Source organism: Chlorocebus sabaeus, chromosome 1 (genome assembly GCF_047675955.1).
Source record: "Chlorocebus sabaeus isolate Y175 chromosome 1, mChlSab1.0.hap1, whole genome shotgun sequence".
Classification (NCBI taxonomy): Eukaryota; Metazoa; Chordata; class Mammalia; order Primates; family Cercopithecidae; genus Chlorocebus; species Chlorocebus sabaeus.
This window is the reverse complement of record NC_132904.1, coordinates 50,061,685-50,083,566: the sequence shown is the minus strand read 5'-3', so window position 1 is coordinate 50,083,566 and position 21,882 is coordinate 50,061,685. Positions and strand designations below refer to the sequence as shown.

The 21,882-nt window shown below is 35.6% G+C and overlaps 1 protein-coding gene across 4 annotated transcripts in view; it reads left to right on the top strand.

Annotated features, from left to right (window-relative positions):
* Positions 1 to 21,882, top strand: part of PDE3B (phosphodiesterase 3B) — a 258,881-nt gene that overhangs the window by 131,580 nt on the left and 105,419 nt on the right. For all 4 annotated transcript variants that reach the window (XM_073018078.1, XM_073018074.1, XM_073018068.1 and 1 more), the window contains exons 2-4: positions 996 to 1,046; positions 17,204 to 17,452; positions 19,870 to 20,006. In XM_073018078.1, the coding sequence (XP_072874179.1) occupies positions 996 to 1,046; positions 17,204 to 17,452; positions 19,870 to 20,006 (437 nt within the window). The remainder of the gene's footprint in view (positions 1 to 995; positions 1,047 to 17,203; positions 17,453 to 19,869; positions 20,007 to 21,882) is intronic.

Below are 21,882 nucleotides of genomic sequence, written 5' to 3'. Positions count from 1 at the left end.
TTTTGCATTTTAAAGGGTTATAAAACAAAAACAAAAAGCAAAGAATATGCCATAGAGACCTTATGTGGCCTGCAAAGCCCCAAATAAGATCTTTTGCAACCAGAAAACTTAAGCCTGAAGGACAAGAAACAACACAGATAGTTCAATATATAGAAATTATATGATTATATTACAGATTAGGCTCATATTCAATAAAGGTTCAAAGCTACGTACAAAATAGCTGTTATAATGTATTATTTAATCAAAAGGAGAAGACCTATTTAACTCAGTAAATGTCAAAGAAATTTAGGATTGATGATAGGTAGCAGTTATAACTTCCTAAATTAAAGTTAATTTTATCTCCTTGGGCATATGTAGTGACTACTATATTGGGTTGGGAAGCAGCCAAAAAGCTTGTTAGGAAGAAGGGCAGGAAAAAAAACTAGTCTGGGACTAAAGTTACCGTTGATAGGCTAGTCTATCAAGGAGACAGACAGGAAAACAATCACTAATTATCTGCATATCAAAAGGAGTATGTGCTGCTTTTGATAAATCCATTCCTTTATACTTAATCTAACCCCAAGGACAACAAGCTTTTCAAAATGTTTTTGACAGAAGTACCTTATTGGTAAGAAGCTGGCATCACCCATCACCCATGATGAGCCTTTGGAGATGGTGGGTAGGCAGAGAATATCTGATGATGTGTAATTTTTCTTTTATTTTTTGTGACTTAATGTGGTTTTGGATTTATATTTTCCTTTTTGTGGTAATATTTGAAGATTAATATGGCTTGTTTTAGTTACTTTATTGTGATAATTCTTTATTTTGATTTCTCAATTACAGATTGTATTAATTAAATATTCTGTCTGGAGATAATTTTTATTCTCACCATTCCAGTATCTCTTCCACATTTTGAGCTATATTAGATAATTGTAATGGAAAATGCTCAATTTTGTCTTTACATATTCTTGTTTATTTATTTCTGGTTTGTAACCAAGTGAATTTTTTTTTTCCAGATGATTCTTTGGGATTGGGACTTCAAGCAATGGTATAAGCCTCATTATCAAGTAAGTATAAGTAATATCACTAAATAATACCTGTGATGAAACTTTTGACACTTAAAGATTCACAATATTTCTGTGCCATAAGATTTTCTTTAACTAAACTAATAAGTTAACTAGAACCTTCATTGAGGTAGATTTTTAAAAAATACATTTTAATTATAAGGGAAAAAGAAAATGATAAAAAACCAAATTTATATAAATTGTTATGAAAATATTGCTAATATAATCTGGGCTCAGAATCAACTAATATTTCTATATTAAGAATAAGATTTTTTTCTTTTCTGATGTGGACCACTGATCTATAAAGGGGAAAAAATAGATGGAAGGCCATATCTGAGACAAAGCAAAGCAATTGGCAACATATTTTATTAGGGAAGTAAAGATACCCAACTTTTATTTTTTGGTAAACTTTTTATTGAATTATAACATATATGCAGAAAAGTGTACAGCTCAATTTTCAGAAGTTAAACATCCCATGTAACTGATACCGATATGAAGAAATGGAATGTTTCCAGTATCTCAGAAGCCTTGCTTATGCTCAATTCCAGTCATTACCTATATCCTCAAAGGTAAATCCTATCCGACTTCTAGTAACTAGTTTTGCTAATTTTTGAACACTATATATATACAAATGAAATAATATATGTTAAGATTAATTTTTTGAATACCTAAGTAATATATGTTTATATCAGATAAAATGAAAATAGAAGTATTTAATATAAGGAGAAAAAAGAAAAATCACTCATAAAACATCAAGCAGACCGGGCGCGGTGGCTCAAGCCTGTAATCCCAGCACTTTGGGAGGCCGAGACGGGTGGATCACGAGGTCAGGAGATCGAGACCATCCTGGCTAACCCGGTGAAACCCCATCTCTACTAAAAAATACAAAAAACTAGCCGGGCATGGTGCGATGGTGAGCGCCTGTAGTCCCAGCTACTCGGGAGGCTGAGGCAGGAGAATGGCGTAAACCCGGGAGGTGGAGCTTGCAGTGAGCTGAGCTCCGGCCACTGTACTCCAGCCTGGGCGACAGAGCGAGACTCCGCCTCAAAAAAAATAAAAATAAATAAAAATAAATAAAAATAAAAAAATAAAACATCAAGCAATAACTGTGTTAACTGTGTTAACTTTTGATGTATATCTTTGTTGATCTTTCCCATTATGCCAAATTTACTTAATAAGTCTAATAGCTTATTTGAAGATTAAGTCTTGAAGTACACAATAATGTTATCTATGAGTAAAGACAGATTTATTTATTTATTTCCAAACCTATGCCTTTTATTTCGTTTTCTCATGTTATTGTACTGTCTAGGACCTTCAATTCAGTGTTGAATGGAAGTGGTATGAGTAGGCAGCCTTATTTTTCTTCATGAACTCAGGGAGAAAATGTTCAACATATCACCACTAATGCTTTTTTATAGATACCCTTTAGCAGATTAAGGAAGTTTTATTCTAATTCTAGTTTACTAAGGACTTTTTTTTCTCTTTTTAAGTCATGAATGGATATAGAATTTTATCAGATGCTTTTTCTGCACTACTCAAATGATTTGAGAATTTTTTTCTAATTATTCTACTAATGTGGTGAATTGCATTAATTGGTGTGTTTGTTAAACCATCCGTGTATTCCCAGAATAAAGTAAATTTGATCAAGATGTATTTTTTAAAAATCTTTATCCCTAGATTCTATTTGTTAATGTTTTGTTTAGAAATTTTGAATTTGTGTTTATGAGAGAGTGTTGGCCTATAAATTCTTACTTTTCATATGTTCTTGGCATTATATTGGTATCACGGTTACCAAGAACCTTGATATCAAAATAAAATAAGGTGAGATATTTACCCTTTCTATTATCTCAAAAAGTTTGGGTAAGGTTAAAAATCGGTATTATTTCCTCCTTTAATGTTTGGAAGAATGCTCTGGTGAAGCTACCTTACCTTGAATAATTCTTTTGTGGACAAATTTTAAGTTATGGATTCAATTTCTTTAATTGTTTTAGTACTATTTAGGTTTTCCATCTTTTCTTCTAACAATTGAGTTACTTGTGTTTTTCTAGGAATTCCTTTTTTTATTGTTCCTTCTGGCATTTGTGAGACTGCTGAAAGCCCTATTTTCATTTCAAAATAGAAATCTTTTTGACGATTTCTACTTGGTTTATCTCTCTCTCTTAGCCACTTTTATAAATTGGCAAATGCCTTTAGAGGAAAAGCAGGTCTGAATTTAAGCTCACTACTTTGTTTTTCTCATCACTTTGAGATCTTGTTTGGCCCTCCCTGTCTTCATAACTCTGAACTGCAATTTCGGTCTCCCACTCCCTTGAGACTATAGATCTCTACTCTGTTTCCTGGCCTCTTTTGTGCTTTTCATCCTCTCTGCTCTGTGCCAGTTATGAATCAGCAGAAAATTCCTAGAGGGAAAAGAGTAGCACAGAATGTTGGGTTTCTTTTAATCTTTTCTCTTAATTCTGGGTTTTTGGCCTTTTATGCCCTGGCTGTTTGGTTGTGTTTTGATGCCTTGAAATGTATGCTATTTATATTTTATTTCAGCTTTTCTAGTTGTTCTAGGCAGAAGAGTTGGTCTGATACAAACCAGTCCCTCTTGGCTGGAAAATTAGGCAAGCCTCTTATGACACTCTGAACCTATTTCCTCACCTACAAATTGAGAATAATACCAGTTCCCTCAAAGGGCTAATTAATATGTGCCTAGTACTCAGTACAAATGTGAGCCAATATTATATAAATTTCAATAATAATAAATACTAATCTGAACTTGAAGTATAAGACAGAAATGAGCATTTTTTTCTTTAAAAGGCCAGAGAGTAAATATTTTAGCATTTGCAGGTCGTACAGCCATTGCTACCTTCTGCCACCCCCACTGCTTCTCCTCCTTCTCTCCTTTTTCCTCTTCTCCCTGCCACTCCTCTTCTTTTTCAATAGCCATTTAAAACAAAAACTATTCTCAACTTTCTGTTTAACAATCAAGATTTTGCCAAAAAAAAGTGAATGGAAAATAGGAATTTAAGTTCAACTTTTAAAATTGTGGCAAATAATTTGAATATTCAATTTGATCCGTCACTCTCTTGCTCATTTCTCTCCTGTTTCACCCAGAGTAAAAGTCTTTGTCATGTACGTAAAAGAACTTACACAACATGGTTCCCTCCCTTACTCTCTTGTACTTCTCTTTGTCTTCTGCTACTTTCTCCTTCATTTACTCTGTTCCAGCTGCACTGGCCTCCTTATTATTCCCCAAGCAAGTCAGACAGGCTTCTAACTCAGGTCTTTGCACTTGCTAGTCTTTCTGCCTGGAATGCTTATTTCCTACACCTTGTCATGTCTTTACATAAGCATTTCCTTCTTAGTGAGGCATACCCCAACTATCCTCTCTAAAATTGCATTGCGTTCTATCACATCTTTTTCCCTTAACTTACTTTATTTTCTATTTTTAGCAACTTGTTCAAAATCTATTATATACGACCCTTTATTACTCATATTACTTAGCTTGGAATCAATTGTTCTCAAAAATTTGGTCCCAACATGTCTTTCCAGCCTGTTTTTGATTGCTTTCTTACATAATCTGTACTTTAACAATTTCATGTTCCCTGTATAGCATTATTTTACTGCTTAAAAATTGTATTTTACCACGTTTATACTTGTATTTATGCGGTGTCCATTTTGTGCAGTATACTTCCCCAATACATTTTTGTTTTGTTTTATTGTAAACAAATATAAATATAATCCTAACAAATTTTTAGGGCCCAGCTTAAAATGCTACCCCTTCCATAAAATTTCTGTTACCATCCAAATGGAAGTTTTCTATATCTCTTTTGAACTCTAATGCCATTTTGTCGCTATATATATATATTTCATTTTTTGAGACAAAGTTTCACTCTTGTTGCCCAGGCTGGAGTGCAATGGCATGATCTCAGCTCACCGCAACCTCCACCTCCCGGGTTCAAGCGATCCTCCTGCCTTAGCCTCCCAAGTAGGTGCGATTACAGGCATGCACCACCACGCCTGGCTAATTTTGTATTTTTAGTAGAGATGGGGTTTCTCTATGTTGGTTAGGCTGGTCTCGAACTCCTGACCTCAGGTGATCTCCCCACCTCGATCTCCCAAAGTGCTGGGATTACAGGGGTGAGCCACCATGCCTGGCCATTTTGTCTATATTTTTATATCTTCACTTTCTGCTAATAATAACAGTACTATCTTTGCCTTTAGTTATTTGTACTATACATTACTTTATATGCTCTGTGTGTGTTACCATATTTATTTCTCTCTTTTTCTCCTTGCTAAGTACAGTTATTAACTCTGGAAATAATGTAAGAGGAAATCAAGCGAGAACTATGAAAAATGGAAAGAGGAAGGCAGACTGACTAGGGACCTTAGTACAGGAAAAACAACACAGTGACAGAGTCTCTTATGACCCACACCCAACAGCAAAACATGGTCTAGGCCCCCACTCTCAACCTAAAAACATAAGGTGACACAGGTAGGCTTATTCTTTCCCCCAGATTAAACAAGAGCCCTGCCAACAACACTAAGCAAGTCTGGTGGCTCTAGCAAGGGGGAATTAATTTGGAGCCACTGGCAATCAGTGGCTAGGGAGAAGCTTTCTCCTTCCCTCCTGGGCATGAGACTCCCCTTCCCCACTGACAGACACTCGGTAGCCAATGTGCCTGGCAAAGGGGATATCCTTACAAATGCCTAGCCCAGAAAGTGATCTTTATTCCTGTGGCCTGGAGACTCCTTTCTGTCCCCTAAAGGAACCAGATGACTCAACCTGAGGAAGCTCTCTCTCCCTCTACCCTAAGGTACCAATATGGACTAGTGGGAACTCAAGGGGCACCAGAAAAAATAAAAAATCAAACACACCAAAATGATTGTGAATGCTTTGAAAATTGTCATCCAAACCACAGCCCACAAAAGTACGCCAGGACCTGTATGACAAACCTAAATGGGGATACTGCCTTCTAATATCAAAGATTTTGGTAGGACCCAGAGTCTTGTTAAGTTATAGTCAAAATATTGAGAATAAAATAAAAAATCACCCATCATATCAAAAGCAAGAAAATCACAAATTGAATAAGAAAAAGGAATGACAACACCAAGATGAATCAGATTTGGAATCATCTGGCAAGGATTTTTAAAGCAAACGTCACAAAAATGCTCTAACAAATAATTACAAAGTATCTTGAAACAAATGGAAAAAGAAAGAAAATATTAGCAAAAGAAATATAAATTGTAAAAAAGAAACAAATGGAAATTATAGAGCTGAAAAATACAGTAATAGAAATTTAAAATTACTGGATAGGATGAATAACAAAGTGGAGATGATAGTAGGATAGAATCTGTGAGCTTAAGCATAGATCAATAGAATTTACCCAATTTTTATAACATAGAGAAAACAGAAACAAAATGAACAGAGTCCTAGGGACCTGTTGGGCAGTAACAAAGAACCAACATTCGTATTATTGGTGTTTGAGAAGGAGAAAGAGGGTGGGATTGAAAGAGTATTTGAAGAAATAATGGCTGAAAACTTCTCAAATTTAGCCAAAAACATAATCCTACAGATTCAAGAAGCTTTCTGAACCCCAAATAGTATCAACCTCTCAAAATCTACTCTAAGACATGTCATAATTAAACTTCTGAAAGCTAAAGACAAAGAGAATATCTTAAAAAGCATCCAGAGAGAAACAACCCATTACCTATAGGGGAACACCAATTCAAGTAATAGCAGATTTCTCACTTAAAACCATGAAGACCAGAAGGAAGTGGCAGAACACTTTTGAAGTACTGGAAGAAAATGGCTGTAAAGTCTATATCCAGCAAAAATATTCTTTAAGAATGAAGGGGAGTAGGTTCCAAGATGGCCGAATAGGAACAGCTCCAGGCTACAGCTCCCAGCATGAGGGATGCAGAAGACAGGCGATCTGCATTTCCAACTGAGGTACCGGGTTCATCTCACTGGGGCTTGTTGGACAGTGGGTGCAGGACAGTGGGGACAGCCCACAGACTGTGAACCTAAGCAGGGCAAGGCATCACCTCACCTGGGAAGTGCAAGAGGTAGGGAAATTCCCTTTCCTAGCTAAAGGAAGCCGTGACAGACGGCACCTGGAAGATTGGGTCATTCCCACTCTAATACTGCACTTTTCCAATGGTCTTAGCAAATGGCACACAGGGAGATTATATCCTGCGCCTGGCTCTGAGAGTCTCACGCCCACAGAACCTTGCTCACTGCTAGAACAGCAGTCTGAGATTGAACTGCAAGGCAGCAGTGAGGCTGGGAGAGGGGCACCCCGCATTACTGAGACTTGAGTAGGTAAACAAAGCGCGAGGAAGCCGCTTTGGAGCCCTCCGCAGCTCAAGGAGGCCTGCCTGCCTCTGTAGACTCCAATGCTGGGGGCAGGGCATAGCTGAACAAAAGGCAGCAAAAACTTCTGCAGACTTAAATGTTCTTGTCTGACAGCTTTGAAGAGAGTAGTGGTTCTCCCAGCACGGAGTTTGAGATCTGAGAACGGACAGACTGCCTCCTCAAGTGGGTCCCTGACTCCTGAGTAGCCTAACTGGGAGGCACCTCCCAGTAGGGGCCGAAGGACACCTCATACAGCTGGGTGCCCCTCTGAGAGGAAACTTCCAGAGGAACGATCAGGCAGGAACATTTGCCCTTCTGCAATATTTGCAGTTCTGCAGCCTATGCTAGTGATACCCAGGCAAACAGGGTCTGGAGTCGACCTCAGGCAAAATCCAACAGACCTGCAGCTGAGGGTCCTGACTGTTAGAAGGAAAATTAACAAACAGAAAGGACATCCACACTAAAAGCCCATCTGTGCGTCACCATCATCAAAGACCAAAGGTAGATAAAACCACAAAGATGGGGAGAAACCAGAGCAGAAAAGCTGAAAATTCTAAAAATCAGAGCACCTCTCCCCATCCAAAGGAACACAGCTCCTCGCCAGCAACAGAACAAAGCTGGACAGAGAATGACTGACGAGTTGAGAGAAGAAGGCTTCAGACAATCAGACTTCTCGGAGCTAAAGGAGGAAGTTCAAACCCATCGCAAAGAAGCTAAAAACCTTGAAAAAATATTAGACGTATGGCTAACTAGAATAACCAGTTTAGAGAAGTCCCTAAATGACCTGATAGAGCTGAAAATCATGGCACGAGAACTACGTGATGCATGCACAAGCTTCAGTAGCCGATTCGATCAACTGGAAGAAAGGATATCAATGATTGAAGATCAAATGAATGAAATGAAGCGAGAAGAGAAGTTTATAGAAAAAACAGTAAAAAGAAATCAACAAAGCCTCCAAGAAATATGGGGCTATGTGAAAAGACCAAATCTACGTCTCATTGGTGTACCTGAAAGTGATGGGGAGAATGGAACCAAGTTGGAAAACGCTCTTCAGGATATTATACAGGAGAACTTCCCCAACCTAACAAGGCAGGCTGACATTCAAATTCAGGAAATACAGAGAACAGCAAAAAGATACTCCTCGAGAAGAGCAACTCCAAGACACATAATTGTCAGATTCACCAAAGTTGAAATGAAGGAAAAAATGTTAAGGGCAGCCAGAGAGAAAGGTCGGGTTACCCACAAAGAGAAGCCAATCAGACTAACAGTGGATCTCTCAGCAGAAACTCTACAAAACAGAAGAGAATGGGGGCCAATATTCAACATTCTTAAATAAAAGAATTTTCAACCCAGAATTTCATATCCAGCCAAACTAAACTTCTTAAGTGAAGGAGAAATAAAATCCTTTACAGACAAGAAAATGCTGAGAGATTTTGTCACCACCAGGCCTGTCCTACAGGACAACCGGTACCAGCCACTGCAAAAACATGCCAAATTGTAAAGACCATCGACACTATGAAGAAACCGCATCAACTAACAAGCAAAATAACCACCTAACATCATAATGACAGGATCAAATTCACACATAACAATATTAACCTTAAATGTAAATGGGCTAAGTGATCCAATTAAAAGACACAGACTGGCAAACTGGATAAAGAGTCAAGACCCATCAGTGTCTTGACTTATTCAGGAGACCCATCTCACATGCAGAGACACACATAGGCTCAAAATATAGGGATGGAGGAACATCTACCAAGCAAATGGAAAACAATAAAAAGCAGGAGTTGCAATCCTAGTCTCTGATAAAACAGACTTTAAGCCAACAAAGACCAAAAGGGACAAAGAAGGCCATTACATAATGGTAAAGGGATCAATTCAACAGGAAGAGCTAACTATCCTAAATATATATGCACCCAATACAGGAGCACCCAGATTCATAAAGCAAGTCCTTAGAGACTTACAAAGAGACTTAGACTCCAACACAATAATAATGGGAGACTTTAACACCCCACTGATAACATTAGACAGATCAACGAGACAGAAAGTTAACAAGGATATCCAGGAATTGAACTCAGCTCTGCCCCAAGCGAATGGACCTAATAGACATCTACAGAACTCTCCACCCAAAATCGACAGAATATACATTCTTCTCAGCACCACATCGCACTTATTCCAAAAATGACCACATAGTTGGAAGTAAAGCACTCCTCAGCAAATGTGTAAAAGAGCAGAAATTGTAACAAACTATTTCTCAGACCACAGTACAATCAAACTAGAACTCAGGATTAAGAAACTCACTCAAAACCACTCAACTACATGGAAACTGAGCAACCTTCTGAATGACTACTGGGTACATAGTGAAAAGAAGGCAGAAATAAAGATATTCTTTGAAACCTATGAGAACAAAGACACAACATACCAGAATCTCTGGGACACATTTAAAGCAGTATGTAGGGGGAAATTTATAGCACTAAATGCCCATAAGAGAAAGCAGGAAAGATCTAAAATTGACACCCTAATATCACAATTAAAAGAACTAGAGAAGCAGGAGCAAACACATTCAAAAACTAGCAGAAGGCAAGAAATAACTGAGATCAGAGCAGAACTGAAGGAAAGACACAAAAAGCCCTTCAAAAAATCAATGAATCCAGGAGCTAGTTTTTTGAAAAGATTAACAAAATTGATAGACCACTAACAAGATGAACGAAGAAAAGAGAGAAGAATCAAACAGATGCAATAAAAAATGATAAAGGGGTTATCACCACCGACCCCACAGAAATACAAACTACCATCAGAGAATACTATTTACATCCCTATACAAATAAACTGGAATAGCTAGAACAAATGGATAAATTCCTGGACACATACACCCTCCCAAGACTAAACCAGGAAGAATTGGAATCCCTGAATAGACCAGTAACAGGCTCTGAAATTGAGGCAATAATCAAGAGCCTACCAACCAAAAACGTGCAGGACCAGATGGCTTCACAGCTGAATTCTACCAGTGGTACAAAGAGGAGCTGGTATCATTCCTTCTGAAACTATTCCAATCAATAGAAAAAGAGGAAATCCTCCCTAACTCATTTTATGAGGCCAACATCATCCTGATACCAAAGCCTGGCAGAGACACAACAAAAAAAGAGAATTTTAGACCAATATCCCTGATGAATATCGATGCGAAAATCCTGAATAAAATACTGGCAAACCGAATCCAGCAGCACATCAAAAAGCTTATCCACCATGATCAAGTGGGCTTCATCCCTGGGATGCAAGGCTAGTTCAACATATGCAAATCAATAAACGTAATCCATCATATAAACAGAGCCAACGACAAAAACCACATGATTATCTCAGTAGATGCAGAAAAAGCCTTTGACGAAATTCAGCAGCCCTTCATGCTAAAAACTCTCAATAAATTCGGTATTGATGGGGTGTATCTCAAAATAATAAGAGCTATTTATGACAAACCCACAGCCAATATCATACTGAATGGGCAAAAACTGGAAGCATTCCCTTTGAAAACTGGCACAAGACAGGGATGCCCTCTCTCACCACTCCTATTCAACATAGTGTTGGAAGTTCTGGCCAGGGCAATCAGGCAGGAGAAAGAAATAAAGGGTATTCAATTGGGAAAAGGGGAAGTCAAATTGTCCTTGTTTGTAGATGACATGATTGTATATTTAGAAAACCCCATCACCTCAGCCTAAAATCCCCTTAAGCTGATAAGCAACTTCAGCAAAGTCTCAGGATACAAAATCAATGTGCGAAAATCACAAGCATTCTTATACAGCAATAACAGACAAACAGAGAGCCAAATCATGAGTGAACTCCCATTCACAATTGCTTCAAAGAGAATAAAATACCTAGGAATCCAACTTATAAGGGATGTTAAGGACCTCTTCAAGGAGAATTACAAACCACTGCTCAACGAAATAAAAGAGGACACAAACAAATGGAAGAACATTCCATGCTCATGGATAGGAAGAATCAATATCGTGAAAATGGGCATACTGCCCAAGGTAATTTATTTATAGATTCAATGCCATCCCCATCAAGCTACCAATGACTTTCTTCACAGAATTGGAAAGAACTTATTTAAAGTTTATGTGGAACCAAAAAAGAGCCTGCATTGCCAAGACAATCCTAAGCCAAAAGAACAAAGCTGGAGGCATCATGCTACCTGACTTCAAACTATACTACAAGCCTACAGTAATCAAAACAGCATAGTACTGGTACCAAAACAGAGATATAGATCAATGGAACAGAACAGAGCCCTCAGGAATAATACTATACTACACATCTACAACCATCTGATCTTTCACAAACGTGACAAAAACAAGAAATGGGGAAAGGATTCCCTTTTTAATAAATGGTGTTGGGAAAACTGGCTAGCCATATGTAGAAAACTGAAACTGGATCCCTTCCTTACACCTTATACAAAAATTAATTCAAGATGGATTAAAGACTTAAATGTTAGACCTAAAACCATAAAAACCTTAGAAGAAAACTTAGGCAATACCATTCAGGACATAGGCATGGACGAGAACTTCATGTCTAAAACACCAAAAGCAATGGCAAGAAAAGCCAGAATTGAGAAATGGGATCTAATTAAACTAAAGAGTTTCTGCACAGCAAAAGAAACTACCATCAGAGTGAACGGGCAACCTACAGAATGGGAGAAAAGTTTTACAATCTACCCATCTGACAAAGGGTTAATATGCAGAATCTAGAAAGAACTTAAAAAAAGTTACTGCTTCAAAACATCAGTGTTATAAAAATGCATGAAGAAATGAATGAATGAATGAATGAATGAATGAGTGAGGTAACTCTTCTAGATCAAAACAAACTAAAGAGACTCAACGGAATGCAATGTGCAATCGTTGATTAACGTCTAGTTTGGAAACAAGAAAGCCAGAAAGAAGTATTTGGAAGAATTGGGGAATGTGAATGTGGATTAACTATTAGATGATATTGTGGAATCACTGAATTCGAGTTTCTGATGCAGGAGGTGATAATGGTATTGTTGACGTATAAGAGGGTGTCCTTGTTCTTCAGAGCTGCAGGCTGAAGCATTTAGTGGCACAGTGTCAATATATCTGCAACTTACATTCAAATAGTTTATATATATATTATATATATATTTTATATATAGATATTTTATATATATATATATATGACACCATGGTGAATTATATACATATATACACCTAGAAAGAAACAAGCAGCTAAGGTCAGTGATGCACAATCATTAAATCTAGGTGAAGAGTTTATGGGTATGATACAATTTTTTCAACATATCTGTGTGTGGTAAATTTTTCACAATAAAAAATTAAGGAAAAAAAAAAAAAAGTTACAAGTAAAAAATCAAACAGCCCCATCAAAAAGTGGGTGAAGGGTAGGAACAGACACTTCTCAAAAGAAGACATTTATGCAACCAACAGACACATGAAAAAATGCTCATCATCACTCGCCATCAGAGAAATGCAAATCAAAACCACAACGAGATACCATCTCACACCAGTTGGAAAAGTGATCATTAAACAGTCAGGAAACAACAGGTGCTGGAGAGGATGTGGAGAAATAGGAACACTTTTACACTGTTGGTGGGTCTTTAAACTAGTTCCACCATTGTGGAAAATGGTGTGGTGATTCCTCAAGGACCTAGAACTAGAAATACCATTTGACCCAGCCATCCCATTACTGGGTATATACCCAAAGGATTATAAATCATGCAACTATAAAGACACATGCACACGTATGCTTATTGTAGCAGTATTCACAATAGCACAGACTTGGAACCAACCCAAATGTCCATGAATGATAGACTGGATAAAGAAAATGTGGCACATATACACCATGGAATACTATGCAACCATAAATAGGATGAGTTCATGTCCTTTGCAGGGACATGGATGAAGCTGGAAACCATCACTCTGAGCAAGCTATCACAAGAACAGAAAACCAAACACTGCATGTTCTCACTCATAGGTGAAAATTGAACTGTGAGAACACTTGGACACAGGGTGGGGAACATCACACACTGGGGCCTGTCGTGGAGTGGAGGAGCAGGCAGAGATAGCATTGAGAGATATGCATAACGTAAATGACGAGTTGTTGGGTATAGCACATCTACATGGCACATGTATGCGTATGTAAGAAACCTGCACGTTGTGCACATGTACCCTAGAACACAAAGTGTAATATTAATTTAAAAAAAAAGAATGAAGGGGAAAACATTGTGAAATGAAGGGAAAGAAAAGAATTTGTCAGCCAGACACTTACCTTGCAAGAAAGACAAAAGAAAGTTCTTTAAACCAGGAGTTACCAACCAGTACCGGTTTGTGGCCTGTTAGGAACTGGTACACATAGCCGGAGATGAGCAGCAGGCAGATGAGCATTACCGCCTGAGCTCTGCCTCCTGTCAGATCAGCCACCACATTAGATTCTCATAGAAGCACAAATCCTATTGTGGACTGCATATGCAAGGGATTTGGGGTTGTGCACTCCTTATGAAATTCTAAGGCCTAATGATCTAAGGTCCGGATGATGGAACAGTTTCATCCTGAAACCATCTTCTCGCACCCCCACCCAGCCTGTGGAAAAATTGTCTTCCATGAAACCTGTCCCTGGTGCCAAAAAGGTTAGGGAACCCCTGCTTTAAACTGAAATTATAAAAGAAGGACTCTTGAAGTAACAGGAAGGAAGAAAGAACAGTGAAACAAGAAGAAATAGTGGGAGAATGCAATAGACTATACTTCTTGTGAGTTTCATGAATCATATTTGATGATTGCAACAAAAATTATAACATCATCTGATACTCAAGACAAGACAATTATACTTAAAAGTAGGCAAGGTAGAGACCTAACTGGTAATAAGGTTTTCACACTTAAAGTGGTAAAATGTCGATACCAGTAGACTAATAAATCACATATGTACATTGTATTGCCAAGAACAACCGCTAAGAAAACTATATAAAGTAATAAACTCAGAAACTGTATAAATTAATCATGATGGAATCCTAAAAAATTCTAGTAACCCCAGAAAAACAAGAAAAAACAAAGGAACAAGGAACAGAAGAAACAAACAGAAAACAATAAAATGGCAAACTTAAGGCCTGACATAAGTATTTCCCTTAAAAGGATACAATGTGAACAAAAGGAAAAATTGATCATGAAAAAAAGATTTGTCTATGAAAATGATTTTTTTTACATGAGGTATTCCTGTTGTCATGGGAGATATTTATGAGTAGATTCTAATTACCTTGTATTGTTAAAGTGAAAGTCACTCTCAGTAAATTTGTGATTTGTTCTTTCCTAATTTCAGCAGTTTTTAAAATTATTATTATTATACTTTAAGTTCTAGGGTACATGTCCACAACGTGCAGGTTTGTTACATATATATACATGTGCCATGTTGGTGTGCTGCACCCATTAACTCGTCTTTTACATTAGGTATATCTCCTAATGCTATCCCTCCCCTCACCCCCTCCCCACAGTAGGACCTGGTGTGTGATGTTCCCCTTCCTGTGTCCAAGTGATCTCATTGTTCAATTCCCACCCATGAGTGAGAACATGTGCTATTTGGTTTTCTGTTCTTGTGATAGTTTGCTGAGAATGATGGTTTCCAGCTGCATCCATGTCCCTACAAAGGACACGAACTCATCCTTTTTTATGGCTGCATAGTAGTCCATGGTGTATATGTGCCACATTTTCTTAATCCAGTCTGTCACTGATGGACATTTGGGTTGATTCCAAGTCTTTGCTATTGTGAATAGTGCCGCAGTAAACATACATGTGCGTGTGTCTTTATAGCAGCATGACTTATAATCCTTTGGGTATATCCCCAGTAATGGGATGGCTGGGTCAAATGGTATTTCTAGTTCTAGATACTTGAGGAATCGCCACACTGTTTTCCACAATGGTTGAACTAGTTTACAATCCCACCAACAGTGTAAAAGTGTTCCTATTTCTCCACATCCTCTCCAGCACCTGTTGTTTCCTGATTTTTTAATGATTGCCATTCTCACTGGTGTGAGATAGTATCTCATTGTGGTTTTGATTTGCATTTCTCTGATGGTGAGTGATGATGAGCATTTTTTCATGTGTCTGTTGGCTGTATGAATGTCTTCTTTTGAGAAATGTCTGTTCAAATCCTTTGCCCACTTTTTGATGGGGTTTCAACAGTTTTTAAACAGTATTGAGGAAAGGTTACTTCAAACAAAAATTGTTTTTGTATGTGTTCCATTTGAATTCTGTGGTGGCTAAATGAGACCACTACAGAATTCCAATGAGTGGTTAAAATGACAAAGTTCACAGAAAAAGGAGTATAAACAATATAAATATTATAAGGAACATTTAGAATCACAATAATCAGAGATTTCAGGTTGAAGCAGAAATTAGAGGTTTTTTTTTTTTTTGGCTATCAGATAGGTAGGGATTAATTAAATTCATAGTTGCTAATTGTAATGGGATATGGAAAAATAGGTGCTGTTATATACAATTAGAAGTGTAGATCTGATCAACATATTCTAGGGCAGTTTTAGAGGAATGGCAACATTTTAACATGTTAATTTGCATTCAGCAATTCAGATTATGGGAAGCTGTGTATAAGAAATCTACTTAATTGTTCACAGTAACATATATAGACAGGTGTTTATTTTAGTGGTATTTGCAAGGGAGAAAGGCTAGAAATAGTTGGGCTATGCCCTGGTATCAGGAAATGTTTTAAAATAAAAACTAATACAAATTAACACTTCACAAGAAAAAAAAATTCCACAAAGAGCAGACATTATTTAGCTGTGTTGGTGTAATGTTCATAATATTCCTAACTTCCAAAATGTATTGAGGATACTTTAATAAACAGTTTTGTTGTGAACTCATTAATTTGAATAATTATTAATTGCAAATATACCCAAATGTTAAGTTCAATGTACAACAACAAAAAACAAAAGTAACATTTAATTTACTGTACTGATTGTTAGTCCACTTATTTCTATGGGTAATAAAATTGAACCTTATATGTATGTTTATTTGAAGAGTAAAAATCATCTTATGTTACATCAGTGACATATTTCTTCTAAATTAAAAAATTTTTTTCTACCAATTTTTTAAAGCCTTGCCTGATGTTACCCTGTCTGTAAGGTTTTTGTTAATTATTCATCTTTAAGTTATCGCTCTCTTTTGAACTGATAACATTTTTTTCTGTATTTTTATCTCATCATTTTCCATAATATTAATAGTAATAATACTTTTAATGCTCTAAATCATACATTATCCACTTCTTTATTTGCTTTACATATATTATCAGATTTCTCATATTAGCCCATAATAAGGTAGACATTACTATCCTTTTTTTACATTGAAGAAACTGAAATTTTTAGAGATTAAGTAAACTGCTCAAGGTCACACAGGTGAAATTAAAGTTTAGGTTTCAAATTCAGGTATGTTTGCTACAAAACCTTGTCACTGTGTTAGACTGCCTCTTAAGTGAGTAAGGTAAATGAAATAAGTGCTTTGTGTGTTTAAAAGAAATTTTGTTATAAAGGAAAGGAAATAATCAACGAATTAATGAAATGTTCAAATTACAGACTTTAAAGTAAATACAGATTTAGTTTTATACTTGTCATTAGGTAATTCAGTGTTAGTAATTAATACCATTAGATATAATGTGATAATCAACTAGTGAAAAAGAAAAAAATTAAAGTTCACGGTTATTTGCTACATATATATATAAATTTTAAGTTAGAATTATACCGTTTGTTATGTCATTTATGCCATGTACAAATGAATGAAAATTTCACTTTTTTTCTTTCTAGAATTCTGGAGGCGGAAATGGAGTTGATCTTTCAGTGCTAAATGAGGCTCGCAATATGGTTTCAGATCTTCTGATTGATCCAAGCCTTCCACCACAAGTCATTTCCTCTCTACGGAGTATCAGTAGCTTAATGGGTGCTTTCTCAGGTTCTTGTAGGCCAAAGATTAATCCTCTCACACCATTTCCTGGATTTTACCCCTGCTCTGAAATAGAGGACCCAGCTGAGAAAGGGGATAGAAAACTTAACAAGGTCAAAATACAGTAATCATCCAACCCTATTTATCAAATTTAATGATATTTTCAAATTAACTGCTCCTTTAAATTCTATATAAAATACAATTTTCCTTTCAAGGACCGGACATAATATTGAGCTGCTTGGGATGTTAGAGGCAATTATAAGCTCAAATAATTATAGTTGAGTATTCAGTTTTTATTTTAAGTACATTGCTGTGATTAGTACTTATAATTTGAATGGTAACAACTATGTATTATTATTCTTGTTAAGAAGTAGAGAACAACAAGCAAATTTTGTTCCAGGGTGGTACAACAAACTAGTAGCCAGATCATTTTGTTGCTCTATTTTATTCTTTAGAATCCAGGAATTGTTCTTGTTGAGCCAAGAAGAAATGGTCATTATAGTATTCATTTTATGAATTACATAGCATTATTTTAAAATGATTTTTATATTTTTTGAATCCTGTTCCCCCCCCCTTTTATACTTACTGGAGATTACAGTAGCCCAGTAGGCATTGATTTTTATATCATTAGAATAGAGGATTAATTTCTCTTTAAAATATAAGTATTTCAAAATAGGATTTTCTTTAGAAAATAATAAATACTCTTCTAAATTGGTATGCATTATCCTTATTCAGAGTGCTTTTACTTGTTTTATTTGACTATTAGTATCTTTACCAATAGCTAAAATCATAAAACTTTAAAACTAGAAACATTTTAGAAATTATTTTACTCAACCACTTTATTCCAGATAAGGAAACTAACCAAGAGAAGATGAAATTTATTTCACTTGATTTTGTCAATTGTAATAATGCTTATAGAACTTAGAAATAGATAAATATAGTTTTGTAGGAATTTTGATTATCAGTTAATTTTGTCAGTTGTCAGCATTAGGGTTTAGAAATGTGGAAAAATTAAGCAAACCCAATTAGGGGAAAAGGATTTCAAAAGTACTGATCACAATCCAGATCATAGTTATGTGATACTTTTATTTTTTGAAAGTTTATACAGTAGCACCTACATTAGTCAAAACCCAATTAATTAGTACTTAGTTATATGACTTCTTTTTTAGCAGTCTACCTTATAAGAAAGAGATTAATCACAAGCATTCAGAGGACATAGCAATAAACCATAAATAAAAGAACTCTAATGTATTCTTGAGTTAGTTTTCACTCTACCCCTCCTTTGCATTTTCTATTGATATTTGATACTCAGGATAGTAATTTTTAAAAGTAGTAATTCTTAAAATTTTAAATCAGAAATCATATTGATATCAGTATTTAGTGTGTAGAAAAGTGTGCTGGTACATTTTAGGATCATTTTAAACATAATACTAATTAAACAGGATGCCTAAATGCCTCATTTCCTGAGCATTGTAGTTAATCAAGGTTATTTTGGGTTCTGGAATCTACTGATAGAGTAAGTCATATAAGAACCAGGAAGTAACCCTTATTCCTTTTCTTTGTGTTCCTTAAACTCCTTATTAGAATTCTATATCAAATTTGTCTCTCCTTTTGGAAAAGCATATAAAAAGCCTGATGTTACTTCAGAAAAGGGCAATGGCATTTATTTAAAAAACAATAGGCGAAAGGGAAAAGGAACAGATAACTTAATATAACTTTCTTATACACATTAAAAACAAAGAAAGATCATGTGAACCTAAATTACAGTCAACAAGGATATTAGCATAAAGGACTTTTTCACTGCAGGTCTAATTAACTATTAACCTTTACAAAATCAATGTCCTTGGGAAAACTGAAATATAAGACAGATATTTATCTCTGAGATTGCTGCAGTGTCTGCTGATAGAGGAAATTCATAAAAAGCAGAAACTTATGTAAATATCAGTAAAACATTTATAATGGTCAAAAATGGAATATTGTTAATTGAACATTTAGGTTAGTTGAGGATATTTTTTAAAATTAGGGCAAAATATTAATGCTAAAGGTGTTCTGTATTTAACTCAGTCATTTATTCAAACTCAGAATCCTGCAGTTCCTCCTGATTAACCACTAAGTAAATTCTATAGCACTGTACTGAAAATATAAAAAAATTAGAATATAGGGCTGATCATCCCTGATCCTAAGATTGTCCTCCGAAGTTGATTTTCAGGGTAAATCTTTCATATCCACTTTTTAAATTGCCAATTGTTTCTTTCTCATGAAACAAGTAGTAAAATGTACAAAAGGAAAAGAATCTAGTTTAAATTATAGAGCTCAGACATATTTTTTAGTAGGAGGAAGAGGAATAGAATAACAAAATAGAGTGTGAAATTTGGAGTAAATTGACAGATTTTCAGAATAAAATGTTTCTTTTTTCTCTGTACATGTTAAAAATATACTTTGTATTGATACTTGCATGTGCCATCACTAATACTACATATATAGCATATTAAAGAGTGACATTTTAAACCATTGTTAAATTATTCAACAGGGACTAAATAGGAATAGTTCGCCAACTCCACAGCTGAGGAGGAGCTCAGGAACTTCAGGATTGCTACCTGTTGAACAGTCTTCAAGGTGGGAACGTAATAATGGCAAAAGGCCTCACCAAGAATTTGGCATTTCAAGGTAAAATCTGCAGAGCCTTTTAAGAAACTTGAATCAAATGCATCTACTTTGTTTCTGTCAATAATGTTTCAGTTAGTTCTGGAAGCAGAAAGGAATGGTTGACGTATTTTAGGTATAGGACAACATGTGTAGTAATAATATGGTAAAATAGAGAAACTGATTATTAAAAAGAAGCTAATGTGTCTTGTCCTAAAACCTTGATAGGCTGGGTACAAAATGTGCTGGATCCCTGAGAACATGAGATAGTTTAGGGAAATTAGGATCAACTCAGGACTGGGTGCTGGGGAAGTTTTTAAATCGAGAGAAGTGGCCATTACAGGGTTAGCCACCAATCCAATGAATAGTATCCAGAGGTAGGTCTGCAGAGTTGCTGACTTCTGAAAAGAGGAGCACGTTTCCAAGGGTCATCACAGTTGTTAGGTTGAAGGTAAACAGACTTTCAAATCCTCTTCCTGCTAGAGACCGAGACAACTAATATATTCTATATTCTGTTGAGGATATACTTGGAACTGAACAATGCTAATCTTATAAATGAAAGTCATCAGTAACTTTAAGTAAATGAGGCTGGGAAAATGCAGGAGCTGAAATCTCCTGAATGTAAATATATACATTTACCCTGATAACAAAGGATTTAATAATATAGTACTTTGTCTTTTGAAAACCAGGAAAGATACTGATCCTTGCTTGAGTTTATCATAATTTTCTTTACTCAGCTTTCTAATTATGTTAATATAAGATCGGAATTGGCACAAATTCTGCGTTAACCCCTTTCTGTTATTATTGAGCATGTTTTATACTTTTGAGCTGTATCATTTCACATTTGAAACAGTAGATGGCAGGATTGGATCATAGGTATTTGTTAAAATTTATGTTAATATTTGCATCTGAAAGAATAAGATGATTATAATTTTCTAGATTCTTAGGTGGTTTATTAATTTGAATCTTGTATAATATATTCAAGCAGCTGAATTCCTTTTTTGTAAAAGAAAAATTGAATGAAGCGATGTCTAAAACAGGAATGCATTGAAGTACGAAGAGTACTGTACAGGAAAATGAACACTGGTCCAAAATTTGCCGTGGCCTGAACATCATAGTCTTCTTTTTTTTTTTTTTTTGGTAAAGGAAGCAGGATATAAGGAAGTGAATGATGTCAGGAACAGAAAATGTGACAGTATTTCTTAACTATGGGTAGCATTATCTTGAGAATATAGTTGGGTTTTAAAAGGAATGATAAAAATATTTTATATTTTAACCTTTCATACTGATGTAACAGCAATGCATTTGCAGTTAAAGAAACATTTGATACATTGAGTTAAGGTCATTTTTATCCTGCTGCCTCAGATAATTGATTAAAACAGAAGCATAGTCCAGAGAAAACTAATCTTTAATTCTGAAAAGTGTTTATTATATAAAGCTAAATGTAGGTAGGTTCTATATAATGACTTAACTCTCATTAAAACAAAATTTATGCCTCATAAAATATTTAGAAATTTGGAGAATAAATTAATTGGTGGTATTATGTACATCTGTTTTAAAGAGACCAAGGTAGACGTATCTTTTCTAGTTTGCAGAAGCTGGAGCCTCTTGGTAATAAATGTCTATGTGTACTTTGCACATAGGTGGGTTATGATGGGAATATATGAAACATAACCACTATTCCTTTTCAGATTCAAATCTCTAGATCAGTGCTAATAGAAATTTTTGTAATCATGGAAATAGTCTATATCTGCACTGTCTAATATGGTACTCCCTAGCTACATGTGGCTGTTAATCATTTGAAATGTATCTAGTATGACTAAGGAACTGAATTTTAAATGTGATTTAATTCTTATTAATTTCATTCAGATATAAAGAGCCATATGTAACTCTTTTGTAG